General features: G+C 48.6%; 1 protein-coding gene across 4 annotated transcripts in view; it reads right to left on the bottom strand.

The window, feature by feature from the left end:
• GPR162 (G protein-coupled receptor 162) overlaps positions 1-18,407 on the bottom strand; it is a 68,615-nt gene that overhangs the window by 27,090 nt on the left and 23,118 nt on the right. Inside the window, exons 2-4 of one of the 4 annotated variants that reach the window (XM_040361160.1) lie at positions 4,014-6,020; positions 3,949-3,975; positions 2,349-3,910 (exon numbers count right to left, since the gene is read on the bottom strand). In XM_040361160.1, coding sequence (XP_040217094.1) covers positions 2,349-3,188 — 840 coding nt within the window. In that variant the 5' untranslated portion in view covers positions 3,189-3,910; positions 3,949-3,975; positions 4,014-6,020. Of the gene's footprint in view, positions 1-2,348; positions 3,911-3,948; positions 6,021-18,407 lie in introns of all 4 variants that reach the window. The other 3 variants (XM_040361158.1, XM_040361159.1, XM_040361161.1) reach the window with 3 other exon arrangements.

The following is an 18,407-nucleotide window of genomic DNA, read 5'->3' as shown; positions in this document are numbered from 1 at the left end:
CGCGAGGCGTGTCCGCGTTGTCGCCGCGACGATGACGCGGCGATGACGCGGAGACGTGGGCGGGCCTGCCAGGCTTCCACGCATGCGTCGAAGTCATTCGACGCATGCGAGGGACGGCGGGCACCTGGGCATGTACGGTAGGTCTGTACTGACGACCGTACATGTCCGAGCGGGCAGGATTCCAGCGGACGGTTTTAAAACACGTCCAGGAAACAGTTGTCCGCTGGGAAAAGGCCCGGCGGGCAAATGTTTGCTGGAATTCTGCCCGCTCGCGCCTACACACGGCCGAACATGTATGCTAAAAGTGGTCCGCGGACAAATATCAGCACACATGTTTGGTCGTGTGTACGGGGCCTTACAGGGAACATCTAGAGATGGTAATTGTGCCGGAAAATCAATCTTTTATCTCACATGAAGTACGGGGCTTCTTGTGCCAAATAGCTGTGCAGGGTGAGGTCCAAGTCACTGAGACCTCCGACTGACAGTCCAAGGAGATCCAGAGTGAGAGGCTGCTCACTGTTCTCCTTACTGGAGGGGAAGCTGTGCCTGAGGACCTGCAGTGCAAGGATCTCCCTGCTTCTGCTTCATTCATTGTAAAGCTATTGTGATTCCAGCCTGCCCTTACACTACCCGAGCCTGTCCATATAATACCCTACCCTGTCTATATACGACCCCAGCCTGCCCCTATACTACACTAGCCTGCCCCTAAACTGCCCTAGCCTGCCCCTATACTACCCTAGTCTGTCTCTATACTACCCTAGCCTGTCCCTATACTACCCTAGCCTGCCTATATGCTACCCTAGCCTGCCCCTACACTACCCTAGCCTGTTCATATACTACCCTAGCCTGTTCATATACTACCCTAGCCTGTCTATATACTACCCTAGCCTGTCCCTGTACTACCCTAACCTGTCCATATACTACCCTAGCCTGTCTATATATTACTGCCCACAGGCCACTCCACCAGCCCCATACTACTGTAGCCTGCCCATATACTGCCCTAGCCTGTCTATATACTACCCTAGCCTGTCCATATACTACCCTAGCCTGCCTATATACTACACTAGCCTGCCCCTATACTACCCTAGCCTGCCCCTATACTACCCTAGCCTGTCCCTATACTACCCTAGCCTGTCCCTATACTACACTAGCCTGTCCCTATACTACACTAGCCTGTCCATATACTACACTAGCCTGTCCCTATACTACACTAGCCTGTCTATATACTACACTAGCCTGTCCATATACTACACTAGCCTGTCCCTATACTACACTAGCCTGTCTATATACTACACTAGCCTGTCCCTATACTACACTAGCCTGTCTATATACTACACTAGCCTGTCCATATACTGCTCTAGCCTGTCCCTATACTACCCTAGCCTGCCCCTATACTACCCTAGCCTGTCCCTATACTACCCTAGCCTGCCCCTATACTACCCTAGCCTGTCCCTATACTACACTAGCCTGTCCCTATACTACACTAGCCTGTCCCTATACTACACTAGCCTGTCCATATACTACACTAGCCTGTCCCTATACTACACTAGCCTGTCTATATACTACACTAGCCTGTCCATATACTACACTAGCCTGTCCCTATACTACACTAGCCTGTCTATATACTACACTAGCCTGTCCCTATACTACACTAGCCTGTCTATATACTACACTAGCCTGTCTGTATACTACACTAGCCTGTCCATATACTACCCTAGCCTGTCCATATACTACACTAGCCTGTCCCTATACTACACTAGCCTGTCCCTATACTACACTAGCCTGTCTATATACTACACTAGCCTGTCCCTATACTACACTAGCCTGTCCCTATACTGCCCCAGCCTGTCTATATACTACACTAGCCTGTCCATATACTGCTCTAGCCTGTCCCTATACTACCCTAGTCCGCCCCTTAGAATTGAACATATTGGTAGGTCATATAATTGGTGGTGTTGCATGTAAATCTGACTTCCTGATAAACTTTCATTTTAGTTTTAATTATCATAGGCCGGAGGGGCGGCTGCCCCGGGCACAATGGTTTACTGTATATAGATAAGAACTTCTGACTTTGGCTGTGATCTGTATAATTGTCCCTGTTTGGTGACTCGAGCGGCTTGAAGCAATAGGATAGGAATAACATGTTGTCTGGCCAGGGCCGGGACAAGGGGCCGGAGGGGCGGCTGCCCCGGGCACAATGGTTTACTGTATATACATAAGAACTTTGGCTGTGATCTGTATAATCCTGATAGACTGACTGTAAGCAGAATAGAAAAGAGTAACCTCTGAAATATAAAAAGCACACACAGATATAACATCATGGAGCATCCCCACCCCCTCCTCCTCACCAGTATGGGTAGACCTGTCAGGGCATCATAGAGCAGCACAATCCCCCCGATCAGACCAGTGACCTGCGCTGCTGTCCTTGGCGATTCCGACCCATCCAAAGATGAGCGTCTTTTTCCCTGAGCATCTTGCACCACGATGGCTGGGACCTCCAGCATTCCCTCCGCCCCACTTTCGCTTGTCCCTCCTCTCTGCCCCGAGGCAGGGCAGCAGCAAGCATGGTAAATAGTCACCCCTAAACAGCCCAGGCCAGTGCCCACCCCTCCCAGCAACAGGAGCTGGAAGCACAGCCCAAAGCCCAGGCCGATCCGACTGGCCAAGAAGTGGCAACCACGGGTGTAGAATCTGCGAGCGTTGTCGTGCCACCCAATGGATGGCAAGGTGGACAGTACAAAGGAAGCCGCCCAAATCCCTAGCGCCCCTTGAAGGGCTTGTCTTCGTGCGCCCCCCAGCCTGTAGCTGACGGGCCACCGCACCATCCACATCCGGTGGTAAGATAGGCAGGCCACAGTTAGGCACGTGGACAGCGCCAGCGTGTAATACGTGGACACAAACACTTTGCACAGGCCCTCGTTCCACTCATAGCCTGGTGAATGTCTTCGTCTCAGCTGCACCACCGAAAACAGAGAGAGGGGTACAGCGGCCATGAGTAAATGTGTTCCTGCCAGCAAGCAGAGGAGCAATTCCAGAGGGCGGGGGCGTTGGCCACTCCCTCCTCGACTGGCCAGGCTCAGGATACTCCAGGCGTTGGCGAGTAGCGAGAGGGCGCCACATGCCAGCCAGGATACAGAGTTGTTCTGATATAGCTCGTCGGCCTCATCCTGGTCAGGGGCCCGTGGCATCTTCTGGATGTCACTTGTGACTCCGTAATGTTTTCTTCTTTCGTTGTTTTACTACTTTTGTTGTTGCTCTTATTCCTAGTGTGTGATCTTCTGGTCTACCTTGAGACCTTCGGGTGTTAGAGTTGGTGTCTGGCTTCCTTTCTGTAACGGTAAAGCTCTCTCCTCCTCTCTTTGCTTATGGAGACCGGACAGAGAGGACTGCAGAGAGGACTTCTTTTAGAGGCCAACACCAAGACGTTTCATAGAGTCCGCCACCCAAACTGTCCCCGACTTTATCTTTTCTCCAATTTCCTTACTCTGCATATTAGTACCCCCGTCCTATGTTCCTCTGGATACCCGTACTGCACACTACGCTGCTATCTGGAGGAACTTCTCTCTAGACTACGGCTAAAGTACCACAGTTTGCATTGTCCTACGCCTTGACCAAATGCTACTTCCTACACTCTTCCTCCACCCTTATTGATGATCCCGGTCTATACACCTGGTCTATGGATACTATATCCTACACTTTGACAGTGGATACTGTTATTTCTAAATTGGGAATAATACAGTCTTCACTATCCTTAGATAGTTATGGATAGAACGCCCTCCACCTTACCCACAGTTTCTACTCACTCCAGCTTGACTGAGGATACTGCTTCCTACAATCTCCCTCCCTTGACCAAGGGATTTACTTTCTAGTCTTATCCTTACACCTTGTCTAGAGATACTACTCCCTACACCTTGACGGACGATACCAAGACCTACAATCTTCCTACACCTTGTCTAGAGATACTACTCCCTACACCTTGACTGAAGATACTAAGACCTACAATCTTCCTACACCTTGACTGAAGATACCAAGACCTACAATCTTCCTACACCTTGACTGAAGATACTAAGACCTACAATCTTCCTACACCTTGACTGAAGATACCAAGACCTACAATCTCCCTACACCTTGACTGAAGATACCAAGACCTACAATCTTCCTACACCTTGACTGAAGATACCAAGACCTACAATCTTCCTACACCTTGACTGAGGATCCCAAGACCTACAATCTTCCTACACCTTGACTGAAGATACTAAGACCTACAATCTTCCTACACCGTGACTGAGGATACCAAGACCTACAATCTTCCTACACCTTGACTGAGGATCCCAAGACCTACAATCTTCCTACACCTTGACTGAAGATACTAAGACCTACAATCTTCCTACACCTTGACTGAAGATACTAAGACCTACAATCTTCCTACACCTTGACTGAAGATACCACAACCTGCAATCTCTCTACACCTTGACGGAGGATACCAAGACCTACAATCTTCCTACACCTTGACGGACGATACCAAGACCTACAATCTTCCTACACCTTGACGGACGATACCAAGACCTACAATCTTCCTACACCTTGACTGAAGATACTAAGACTTACAATCTTCCTACACCGTGACTGAGGATACCAAGACCTACAATCTTCCTACACCTTGACTGAGGATCCCAAGACCTACAATCTTCCTACACCTTGACTGAAGATACTAAGACCTACAATCTTCCTACACCTTGACTGAAGATACTAAGACCTACAATCTTCCTACACCTTGACTGAAGATACCACAACCTGCAATCTCTCTACACCTTGACGGAGGATACCAAGACCTACAATCTTCCTACACCTTGACGGACGATACCAAGACCTACAATCTTCCTACACCTTGACGGACGATACCAAGACCTACAATCTTCCTACACCTTGACTGAAGATACCAAGACCTACAATCTTCCTATACCTTGACTGAAGATACCAAGACCTACAATCTTCCTAAACCTTGACTGAAGATACCAAGACCTACAATCTTCCTACACCTTGACTGAAGATACCAAGACCTACAATCTTCCTACACCTTGACTGAGAATACCACAACCTGCAATCTCTCTACTCCTTGACTGAGGATACCAATACCTACAATTTCCCTACACCTTGACTGTAGAAACTACCTTCTAAGCTCTCTTCACAGGTCATACACCCCTCTTTCCTCTTATACTGTCTGAAAAACGAATCCCTTATCCTTGTTTGAAGACAATACTTGCTACACCTATCCTACACCGTGTCTGAGGGGTCTATTGTCTAAACTTTGCACAAAACTATTATTCCGTACTTCTTGATTAGGAACTTTCCCCCCGGCACCTTATAAGTAGATTGAGGGTAATACTCCTTTCCGGCTTGTTATAAGAGGCTTCTCCCTACATATACCTCTCCAAAGGACACCGTTCCTCACACCATTCCTCCAGGACACAGCTACTAACACTACTATCTGCACTCGTATTATCTATCCATACACTGATTCCTATCACATGCCTTTCTGGGGTTCTACTGATGTCCACCATCCAGTCTGGTATTCCCCCGTCTTTCCCTTTCACTGTCTCTGATGATTCAATGTGAGTCCAAAGTCAAGTTCAAAATCCATCATTCGGTACAAAGTGCTGAGCACCCCTGCTTTAGTGCAAAACTTTCCGCTCTACAATTTTTTAAGGTTTTGTTTAATTGTTGGATGTCTTTTCTTCCGGCTCTACACTTGCCATGTCTCGGGGTGTCAGTCCTCCATGGTGTCTGTCTCATCACCGTCTCTCGTTGGGAAGGGTATCTCAGCAGTTGCTTTTCTTCTGCTGGAGGTCTCCTGTAAGGTCGGTGAAGTTGGTTGTAGTCGTTGTGCGTCTTCTTTTTCTCTCCTGATTCTTGGCCGCGTCGGGGGAGTTGCGTACGGTCTTGTGATAATTGCAGTCACTCTCGGCTAGAGAGCTCATACCACTTCTCAGGGCTGACGTGATATCCCAGAAGATCAACTCCTATGGGGAAAGAGAAAGAAAAATATATCAAATGTTGCCAGATAGTCCCTCAAGCATTACTCAGCACTGTTAGAATAGCCGGCCCAGAGAACAAATGGAACGGAGGGGCCCAAAGAACAAATGGTGAGGAGAGGCCCAAAGAACAAATAGAGCGGAGGGCCCAGAGAACAAATGGAGTGGAGGGGCCCAGAGAACAAATGGAACGGAGGGGCCCAAAGAACAAATAGAGCGGAGGGCCCAGAGAACAAATAGAGCGGAGGGCCCAGAGAACAAATGAAGCCGAGGGGCCCAGAGAACAAATGGAGCCGAGAGGCCCAGAGAACAAATGGAGCGCAGGGGCCCAGAGAACAAATGGAGAGGAGAGGCCCAGAGAACAAATGGAGCCGAGGGGCCCAGAGAACAAATGGAGAGGAGAGGCCCATGGCTGAGCAACAATGGCTCCTTCTTCACAACAACATAGGATTATGGGACACAATTCAGACAACGTAGACTCAATGCTTTACCGGCTTTATCCTTATGTCAGTTGCCAACCTACCAGATTGAAATTTACTGACACAACACCCAAAACTTACTGGCACAGCCAAGTTTTTACTGGCATTTCCAAAAGTTACAAAATTACAGTTTTAAGTGCAAATTAAAGTATTTAGGTCAGAAACAGTGGCGATGCGTCTATAGAGGGCACTGGAGCGCCGCCCCCTCTTAATAACATAGATTCATGGCTGGAAGGTGAGCGCCGACTACCTGAATAATGGCAGCTGGTTGGCTGTGCGGAAGTGCCTATCGGAGCCAGCGGCTTTCCGAGTACAGCCCTCAGCTCTTGGAAGCTTATCCTCGGAACGTACGGGAGGTGCATTCCTTGGATAAGACTGACGGCCGTCTCAGCCAATCAGGTTCACTGATTCTGGTTATCGGTAACCTGATTGGCTGAAGCGTCATCGAGGGCGGGAGAAGACATCGAGGGACGTGGAAGGAGAAAGGTAAGTGCCGGGCGGGGGGATTTTTACAGGGCACAGCGGCGACAATGGGCAAAGAGGCGACAAAGGGCACAGTGGCATCAATGGGTACAGTGGTGACAAAGGGCACAGTGGCGACAAAGGGCACAGTGGCATCAATGGGTACAGTGGTGACAAAGGGCACAGTGGCGACAAAGGGCACAGTGGCATCAATGGGTACAGTGGTGACAAAGGGCACAGTGGCAACAATTATAGGGCGCAGTGGTGACAATTGGCACAGTGGCGACAATTGAGGGGCACAGTGGCTGCATTTGATGGGCACAGTGAGGCTGCAATTTTTTTCTTTTTTTTCGTTTGCGCCCCCCCAAAAATTTTGAGCACCAGCCGCCACTGACTACAAACAAGTACAATATGCAATATGATTTAAGGTAGATAATAAGGCAAAAAACATATTTTTTATTTTTGATATAGTATATAGCTCAGGGACCAGCCTCAGGAGGACAAGAAATTAGAATGGGCGGCGCACACACATAAAATTGACTCTCACAGCGACACTGACAGCAGTGTGCAACCCTCACTGACACGACACGTCCCCTCCTGAGTCACCGTGACAGTCCCTCTCCAAGCCAAGTGGTCCCTCCAGTCCACTCCAGACTAAACAGCGATGGCGGTCCCGGTCCCAGCCTGCCTTGCTCCCATAACACAGTCCCGCACACGAGGCTCTAGCCGGCTCCATTGCACTATGACATCACACGACATGCTCAGGCACCGCCTCCACCAGAGCCGTCCAATCACACTGTAGCAGGCACTCGGATGGTACCAGCCGGCTCCGGACCAACCTGAGCGGCACAGCCATATTTTTTACTGGCAACCTTTTACTTTTACTGGCATTTACTGGCAGGAGAAAATTGTCTGTTTTTTAATGGCTGCCAGTAAAAATTCTGACGGTTGGCAACACTGGTCTCTTATAAGCGCCGTCATCCTTGTTACAGAACTTAGCTGATTGTTTTTTTAAATCTTCCAAATTCTCTGATCTACATAAAGCACAGGCGCTGTACGGGCCGGCCGCGGCCGCCATTAGTTAAAGTGAGCTGTCAGCAATTACTATGTTTTAATATTGCAACAGAGTTGCTTTTACATGTTTTTTATCTTAGTTCTTTATTATTTGGGTCAATAACTCAGAAACTTCCAGACTTTTTATTTTATTTTAACCCTTAGAAACCTATTTGGACAGCTTTTCACTCCAAAACTGGAGACTGCCGAATATTTTACATCCAAGCGCGTCTCAGCCTCACCTTACGGGGTACGGATCTCCCAGAATCCAGCATCCCCCCCTCCCCCCTGGGTGGGAGCTTCACCTGTGCCAGACAACAGCCTACTCTAAAGTTGGCACGCTGCCAGCTATGTGGACAACGGTGACATCACTGAGAATGCAGCCTATCCAATCACTAGAGAGCGGTGACATCACTGAGAATGCAGCCTATCCAATCACTAGAGAGCGATGACATCACTGAGAATGCAGCCTATCCAATCACTAGAGAGCGGTGACATCACTGAGAATGCAGCCTATCCAATCACTAGAGAGCCGTGACATCACTGAGAATGCAGCCTATCCAATCACTAGAGAGCGGTGACATCACTGAGAATGCAGCCTATCCAATCACTAGAGAGCGGTGACATCACTGAGAATGCAGCCTGTCCAATCACTAGAGAGCGATGACATCACTGAGAATGCAGCCTGTCCAAACACAAGAGAGCGGTGACATCACTGAGAATGCAGCCTATCCAATCACTAGAGAGCGGTGACATCACTGAGAATGCAGCCTATCCAATCACTAGAGAGCGGTGACATCACTGAGAATGCAGCCTATCCAATCACTAGAGAGCGGTGACATCACTGAGAATGCAGCCTATCCATTCACTAGAGAGCGGTGACATCACTGAGAATGCAGCCTATCCAATCACTAGAGAGCGGTGACATCACAGAGAATGCAGCCTATCCAATCACTAGAGAGCGATGACATCACTGAGAATGCAGCCTATCCATTCACTAGAGAGCGGTGACATCACTGAGAATGCAGCCTATCCAATCACTAGAGAGCGGTGACATCACAGAGAATGCAGCCTATCCAATCACTAGAGAGCGGTGACATCACTGAGAATGCAGCCTATCCAATCACTAGAGAGTGATGACATCACTGAGAATGCAGCCTATCCAATCACTAGAGAGCGATGACATCACTGAGAGTGCAGCCTATCCAATCACTAGAGAGCGATGACATCACTGAGAGTGCAGCCTATCCAATCACTAGAGAGCGATGACATCACTGAGAGTGCAGCCTATCCAATCACTAGAGAGCGATGACATCACTGAGAATGCAGCCTATCCAATCACTAGAGAGCGGTGACATCACTGAGAATGCAACCTATCCAATCACTAGAGAGCGGTGACATCACTGAGAATGCAGCCTATCCAATCACTAGAGAGCGGTGACATCACTGAGAATGCAGCCTATCCAATCACTAGAGAGTGATGACATCACTGAGAATGTGGCCTATCCAATCACTAGAGAGCGGTGACATCACTGAGAATGCAGCCTATCCAATCACTAGAGAGCGGTGACATCACTGAGAATGCAGCCTATCCAATCACTAGAGAGCGATGACATCACTGAGAATGCAGCCTATCCAATCACTAGAGAGCGGTGACATCACTGAGAATGCAGCCTATCCAATCACTAGAGAGCCGTGACATCACTGAGAATGCAGCCTATCCAATCACTAGAGAGCGGTGACATCACTGAGAATGCAGCCTATCCAATCACTAGAGAGCGGTGACATCACTGAGAATGCAGCCTGTCCAATCACTAGAGAGCGATGACATCACTGAGAATGCAGCCTGTCCAAACACAAGAGAGCGGTGACATCACTGAGAATGCAGCCTATCCAATCACTAGAGAGCGGTGACATCACTGAGAATGCAGCCTATCCAATCACTAGAGAGCGGTGACATCACTGAGAATGCAGCCTATCCAATCACTAGAGAGCGGTGACATCACTGAGAATGCAGCCTATCCATTCACTAGAGAGCGGTGACATCACTGAGAATGCAGCCTATCCAATCACTAGAGAGCGGTGACATCACAGAGAATGCAGCCTATCCAATCACTAGAGAGCGATGACATCACTGAGAATGCAGCCTATCCATTCACTAGAGAGCGGTGACATCACTGAGAATGCAGCCTATCCAATCACTAGAGAGCGGTGACATCACAGAGAATGCAGCCTATCCAATCACTAGAGAGCGGTGACATCACTGAGAATGCAGCCTATCCAATCACTAGAGAGTGATGACATCACTGAGAATGCAGCCTATCCAATCACTAGAGAGCGATGACATCACTGAGAGTGCAGCCTATCCAATCACTAGAGAGCGATGACATCACTGAGAGTGCAGCCTATCCAATCACTAGAGAGCGATGACATCACTGAGAGTGCAGCCTATCCAATCACTAGAGAGCGATGACATCACTGAGAATGCAGCCTATCCAATCACTAGAGAGCGGTGACATCACTGAGAATGCAACCTATCCAATCACTAGAGAGCGGTGACATCACTGAGAATGCAGCCTATCCAATCACTAGAGAGCGGTGACATCACTGAGAATGCAGCCTATCCAATCACTAGAGAGTGATGACATCACTGAGAATGTGGCCTATCCAATCACTAGAGAGCGGTGACATCACTGAGAATGCAGCCTATCCAATCACTAGAGAGCGGTGACATCACTGAGAATGCAGCCTATCCAATCACTAGAGAGCGGTGACATCACTGAGAATGCAGCCTATCCCATCACTAGAGAGCGGAGACATTACTGAGAGTGCAGCCTATCCAATCACTAGAGAGTGGTGACATCACTGAGAATGCTGCCTATCCAATCACTAGAGAGCGGTGACATCACTGAGAATGCAGCCTATCCAATCACTAGAGAGCGGTGACATCACTGAGAATGCAGCCTATCCAATCACTAGAGACTTGTGACATCACTGAGAATTCAGCCTATCCAATCACTAGAGAGCGGTGACATCACTGAGAATGCAGCCTATCCAATCACTAGAGAGCGGTGACATCACTGAGAATGCAGCCTATCCAATCACTGGAGAGCGATGACATCACTGAGAATGCAGCCTATCCAATCACTAGAGAGCGATGACATCACTGAGAATGCAGCCTATCCAATCACTAGAGAGCGGTGACATCACTGAGAATGCAGCCTATCCAATCACTAGAGAGCGGTGACATCACTGAGAATGCAGCCTATCCAATCACTAGAGAGCGGTGACATCACTGAGAATGCAGCCTATCCCATCACTAGAGAGCGGAGACATTACTGAGAGTGCAGCCTATCCAATCACTAGAGAGCGGTGACATCACTGAGAGTGCAGCCTATCCAATCACTAGAGAGCGGTGACATCACTGAGAATGCAGCCTATCCAATCACTAGAGAGCGATGACATCACTGAGAATGCAGCCTATCCATTCACTAGAGAGCGGTGACATCACTAAGAATGCAGCCTATCCATTCACTAGAGAGCGGTGACATCACTGAGAATGCAGCCTATCCAATCACTAGAGAGCGATGACATCACTGAGAATGCAGCCTATCCAATCACTAGAGAGCGGTGACATCACTGAGAATGCAGCCTATCCAATCTCTGGAGAGCGGTGACATCACTGAGAATGCAGCCTATCCAATCACTAGAGAGTGATGACATCACCGAGAGTGCAGCCTATCCAATCACTAGAGAGCGGTGACATCACTGAGAATGCAGCCTATCCAATCACTAGAGAGCGGTGACATCACTGAGAATGCAGCCTATCCCATCACTAGAGAGCGGAGACATTACTGAGAGTGCAGCCTATCCAATCACTAGAGAGCGGTGACATCACTGAGAGTGCAGCCTATCCAATCACTAGAGAGCGGTGACATCACTGAGAATGCAGCCTATCCAATCACTAGAGAGCGATGACATCACTGAGAATGCAGCCTATCCATTCACTAGAGAGCGGTGACATCACTAAGAATGCAGCCTATCCATTCACTAGAGAGCGGTGACATCACTGAGAATGCAGCCTATCCAATCACTAGAGAGCGATGACATCACTGAGAATGCAGCCTATCCAATCACTAGAGAGCGGTGACATCACTGAGAATGCAGCCTATCCAATCTCTGGAGAGCGGTGACATCACTGAGAATGCAGCCTATCCAATCACTAGAGAGTGATGACATCACCGAGAGTGCAGCCTATCCAATCACTAGAGAGCGGTGACATCACTGAGAATGCAGCCTATCCAATCACTAGAGAGTGATGACATCACCGAGAGTGCAGCCTATCCAATCACTAGAGAGCGATGACATCACTGAGAGTGCAGCCTATCCAATCACTAGAGAGCGGTGACATCACTGAGAATGCAGCCTATCCAATCACTAGAGAGTGATGACATCACCGAGAGTGCAGCCTATCCAATCACTAGAGAGCGGTGACATCACTGAGAATGCAGCCTATCCAATCACTAGAGAGCGGTGACATCACTGAGAATGCAGCCTATCCAATCACTAGAGAGCGATGACATCACTGAGAATGCAGCCTATCCAATCACTAGAGAGCGATGACATCACTGAGAATGCAGCCTATCCAATCACTAGAGAGCGATGACATCACTGAGAGTGCAGCCTATCCAATCACTAGAGAGCGGTGACATCACTGAGAATGCAGCCTATCCAATCACTAGAGAGCGGTGACATCACTGAGAATGCAGCCTATCCAATCACTAGAGAGCGGTGACATCACTGAGAATGCAGCCTATCCAATCACTAGAGAGCGATGACATCACTGAGAATGCAGCCTATCCAATCACTAGAGAGCGGTGACATCACTGAGAATGCAGCCTATCCAATCACTAGAGAGCGGTGACATCACTGAGAGTGCAGCCTATCCAATCACTAGAGAGCGGTGACATCACTGAGAATGCAGCCTATCCAATCACTAGAGAGCGGTGACATCACTAAGAATGCAGCCTATCCAATCACTAGAGAGCAGTGACATCACTGAGAGTGCAGCCTATCCAATCACTAGAGAGCGGTGACATCACTGAGAATGCAGCCTATCCATTCACTAGAGAGCGGTGACATCACTGAGAGTGCAGCCTATCCAATCACTAGAGAGCGGTGACATCACTGAGAATGCAGCCTATCCAATCACTAGAGAGCGGTGACATCATTGAGAATGCAGCCTATCCAATCACTAGAGAGCGATGACATCACTGAGAATGCAGCCTATCCAATCACTAGAGAGCGATGACATCACTGAGAATGCAGCCTATCCAATCACTAGAGAGCGATGACATCACTGAGAATGCAGCCTATCCAATCACTAGAGAGCGGTGACATCACAGAGAACGCAGCCTATCCCTTCACTAGAGAGCGGTGACATCACTGAGAATGCAGCCTATCCAATCACTAGAGAGCGGTGACATCACTGAGAATGCAGCCTATCCAATCACTAGAGAGCGGTGACATCACTGAGAATGCAGCCTATCCAATCACTAGAGAGCGATGACATCACTGAGAATGCAGCCTATCCAATCACTAGAGAGCGGTGACATCACTGAGAATGCAGCCTATCCTATCACTAGAGAGCGGTGACATCACTGAGAATGCAGCCTATCCAATCACTAGAGAGCGGTGACATCACTGAGAATGCAGCCTATGCAATCACTAGAGAGCGGTGACATCACAGAGAATGCAGCCTATCCAATCACTAGAGAGCGGTGACATCACTGAGAATGCAGCCTATCCTATCACTAGAGAGCGGTGACATCACTGAGAATGCAGCCTATCCAATCACTAGAGAGCGGTGACATCACTGAGAATGCAGCCTATCCAATCACTAGAGAGCGGTGACATCACTGAGAGTGCAGCCTATCCAATCACTAGAGAGCGGTGACATCACTGAGAATGCAGCCTATCCCATCACTAGAGAGCGGTGACATCACTGAGAATGCAGCCTATCCATTCACTAGAGAGCGGTGACATCACTGAGAATGCAGCCTATCCAATCACTAGAGAGCGGTGACATCACTGAGAATGCAGCCTATCCAATCACTAGAGAGCGATGACATCACTGAGAATGCAGCCTATCCATTCACTAGAGAGCGATGACATCACTGAGAATGCAGCCTATCCAATCACTAGAGAGCGGTGACATCACTAAGAATGCAGCCTATCCATTCACTAGAGAGCGGTGACATCACTGAGAATGCAGCCTATCCAATCACTAGAGAGCGATGACATCACTGAGAATGCAGCCTATCCAATCACTAGAGAGCGGTGACATCACTGAGAATGCAGCCTATCCAATCTCTGGAGAGCGTTGACATCACTGAGAATGCAGCCTATCCAATCACTAGAGAGCAGTGACATCACTGAGAATGCAGCCTATCCAATCACTAGAGAGCGATGACATCACTGAGAGTGCAGCCTATCCAATCACTAGAGAGCGATGACATCACTGAGAATGCAGCCTATCCAATCACTAGAGAACGGTGACATCACTGAGGATGCAGCCTATCCAATCACTAGAGAGCGGTGACATCACAGAGAATGCAGCCTATCCAATCACTAGAGAGCGGTGACATCACTGAGAATGCAGCCTATCCAATCACTAGAGAGTGATGACATCACTGAGAATGCAGCCTATCCAATCACTAGAGAGTGATGACATCACTGAGAATGCAGCCTATCCAATCACTAGAGAGCGGTGACATCACTGAGAATGCAGCCTATCCAATCACTAGAGAGCGGTGACATCACTGAGAATGCAGCCTATCCAATCACTAGAGAGCGGTGACATCACTGAGAATGCAGCCTATCCAATCACTAGAGAGCGGTGACATCACTGAGAATGCAGCCTATCCAATCACTAGAGAGCGGTGACATCACTGAGAATGCAGCCTATGCAATCACTAGAGAGCGGTGACATCACTGAGAATGCAGCCTATCCAATCACTAGAGAGCGGTGACATCACTGAGAATGCAGCCTATGCAATCACTAGAGAGTGGTGACATCACTGAGAATGCAGCCTATCCAATCACTAGAGAGTGATGACATCACTGAGAATGCAGCCTATCCAATCACTAGAGAGCGGTGACATCACTGAGAATGTGGCCTATCCAATCACTAGAGAGCGGTGACATCACTGAGAATGCAGCCTATCCAATCACTAGAGAGCGGTGACATCACTGAGAATGCAGCCTATCCAATCACTAGAGAGCGGTGACATCACTGAGAATGCAGCCTATCCAATCACTAGAGAGCGGAGACATTACTGAGAGTGCAGCCTATCCAATCACTAGAGAGTGGTGACATCACTGAGAATGCAGCCTATCCAATCACTAGAGAGCGGTGACATCACTGAGAATGCAGCCTATCCAATCACTAGAGAGCGGTGACATCACTGAGAATGCAGCCTATCCAATCACTAGAGACTTGTGACATCACTGAGAATTCAGCCTATCCAATCACTAGAGAGCGGTGACATCACTGAGAATGCAGCCTATCCAATCACTAGAGAGCGGTGACATCACTGAGAATGCAGCCTATCCAATCACTGGAGAGCGATGACATCACTGAGAATGCAGCCTATCCAATCACTAGAGAGCGATGACATCACTGAGAATGCAGCCTATCCAATCACTAGAGAGCGGTGACATCACTGAGAATGCAGCCTATCCAATCACTAGAGAGCGGTGACATCACTGAGAATGCAGCCTATCCAATCACTAGAGAGCGGTGACATCACTGAGAATGCAGCCTATCCCATCACTAGAGAGCGGAGACATTACTGAGAGTGCAGCCTATCCAATCACTAGAGAGCGGTGACATCACTGAGAGTGCAGCCTATCCAATCACTAGAGAGCGGTGACATCACTGAGAATGCAGCCTATCCAATCACTAGAGAGCGATGACATCACTGAGAATGCAGCCTATCCAATCACTAGAGAGCGGTGACATCACTGAGAATGCAGCCTATCCAATCACTAGAGAGCGATGACATCACTGAGAATGCAGCCTATCCAATCACTAGAGAGCGGTGACATCACTGAGAATGCAGCCTATCCAATCACTAGAGAGCGGTGACATCACTGAGAGTGCAGCCTATCCAATCACTAGAGAGCGGTGACATCACTGAGAATGCAGCCTATCCAATCACTAGAGAGCGGTGACATCACTAAGAATGCAGCCTATCCAATCACTAGAGAGCAGTGACATCACTGAGAGTGCAGCCTATCCAATCACTAGAGAGCGGTGACATCACTGAGAATGCAGCCTATCCATTCACTAGAGAGCGGTGACATCACTGAGAGTGCAGACTATCCAATCACTAGAGAGCGGTGACATCACTGAGAATGCAGCCTATCCAATCACTAGAGAGCGGTGACATCATTGAGAATGCAGCCTATCCAATCACTAGAGAGCGATGACATCACTGAGAATGCAGCCTATCCAATCACTAGAGAGCGATGACATCACTGAGAATGCAGCCTATCCAATCACTAGAGAGCGATGACATCACTGAGAATGCAGCCTATCCAATCACTAGAGAGCGGTGACATCACAGAGAACGCAGCCTATCCCTTCACTAGAGAGCGGTGACATCACTGAGAATGCAGCCTATCCAATCACTAGAGAGCGGTGACATCACTGAGAATGCAGCCTATCCAATCACTAGAGAGCGGTGACATCACTGAGAATGCAGCCTATCCAATCACTAGAGAGCGATGACATCACTGAGAATGCAGCCTATCCAATCACTAGAGAGCGGTGACATCACTGAGAATGCAGCCTATCCTATCACTAGAGAGCGGTGACATCACTGAGAATGCAGCCTATCCAATCACTAGAGAGCGGTGACATCACTGAGAATGCAGCCTATGCAATCACTAGAGAGCGGTGACATCACAGAGAATGCAGCCTATCCAATCACTAGAGAGCGGTGACATCACTGAGAATGCAGCCTATCCTATCACTAGAGAGCGGTGACATCACTGAGAATGCAGCCTATCCATTCACTAGAGAGCGATGACATCACTGAGAATGCAGCCTATCCTATCACTAGAGAGCGGAGACATCACTGAGAATGCAGCCTATCCTATCACTAGAGAGCGGTGACATCACTGAGAATGCAGCCTATCCAATCACTAGAGAGCGGTGACATCACTGAGAATGCAGCCTATCCAATCACTAGAGAGCGGTGACATCACTGAGAGTGCAGCCTATCCAATCACTAGAGAGCGGTGACATCACTGAGAATGCAGCCTATCCCATCACTAGAGAGCGGTGACATCACTGAGAATGCAGCCTATCCATTCACTAGAGAGCGGTGACATCACTGAGAATGCAGTCTATCCAATCACTAGAGAGCGGTGACATCACTGAGAATGCAGCCTATCCAATCACTAGAGAGCGATGACATCACTGAGAATGCAGCCTATCCATTCACTAGAGAGCGATGACATCACTGAGAATGCAGCCTATCCAATCACTAGAGAGCGGTGACATCACTGAGAATGCAGCCTATCCAATCACTAGAGAGCGGTGACATCACTGAGAATGCAGCCTATCCAATCACTAGAGAGCGGTGACATCACTAAGAATGCAGCCTATCCATTCACTAGAGAGCGGTGACATCACTGAGAATGCAGCCTATCCAATCACTAGAGAGCGATGACATCACTGAGAATGCAGCCTATCCAATCACTAGAGAGCGGTGACATCACTGAGAATGCAGCCTATCCAATCTCTGGAGAGCGTTGACATCACTGAGAATGCAGCCTATCCAATCACTAGAGAGCCGTGACATCACTGAGAATGTATCCAATCACTAGAGAGCGGTGACATCACTGAGGATGCAGCCTATCCAATCACTAGAGAGCGGTGACATCACAGAGAATGCAGCCTATCCAATCACTAGAGAGCGGTGACATCACTGAGAATGCAGCCTATCCAATCACTAGAGAGTGATGACATCACTGAGAATGCAGCCTATCCAATCACTAGAGAGCGGTGACATCACTGAGAATGCAGCCTATCCAATCACTAGAGAGCGGTGACATCACTGAGAATGCAGCCTATCCAATCACTAGAGAGCGGTGACATCACTGAGAATGCAGCCTATCCAATCACTAGAGAGCGGTGACATCACTGAGAATGCAGCCTATGCAATCACTAGAGAGCGGTGACATCACTGAGAATGCAGCCTATCCAATCACTAGAGAGCGGTGACATCACTGAGAATGCAGCCTATGCAATCACTAGAGAGTGGTGACATCACTGAGAATGCAGCCTATCCAATCACTAGAGAGTGATGAC

The sequence above is a fragment of the Rana temporaria genome, chromosome 8 (genome assembly GCF_905171775.1).
Source record: "Rana temporaria chromosome 8, aRanTem1.1, whole genome shotgun sequence".
Classification (NCBI taxonomy): domain Eukaryota; kingdom Metazoa; phylum Chordata; class Amphibia; order Anura; family Ranidae; genus Rana; species Rana temporaria.
Note: the sequence above shows the minus strand (reverse complement) of the source record. Positions and strands in the feature narration are given on the sequence as shown.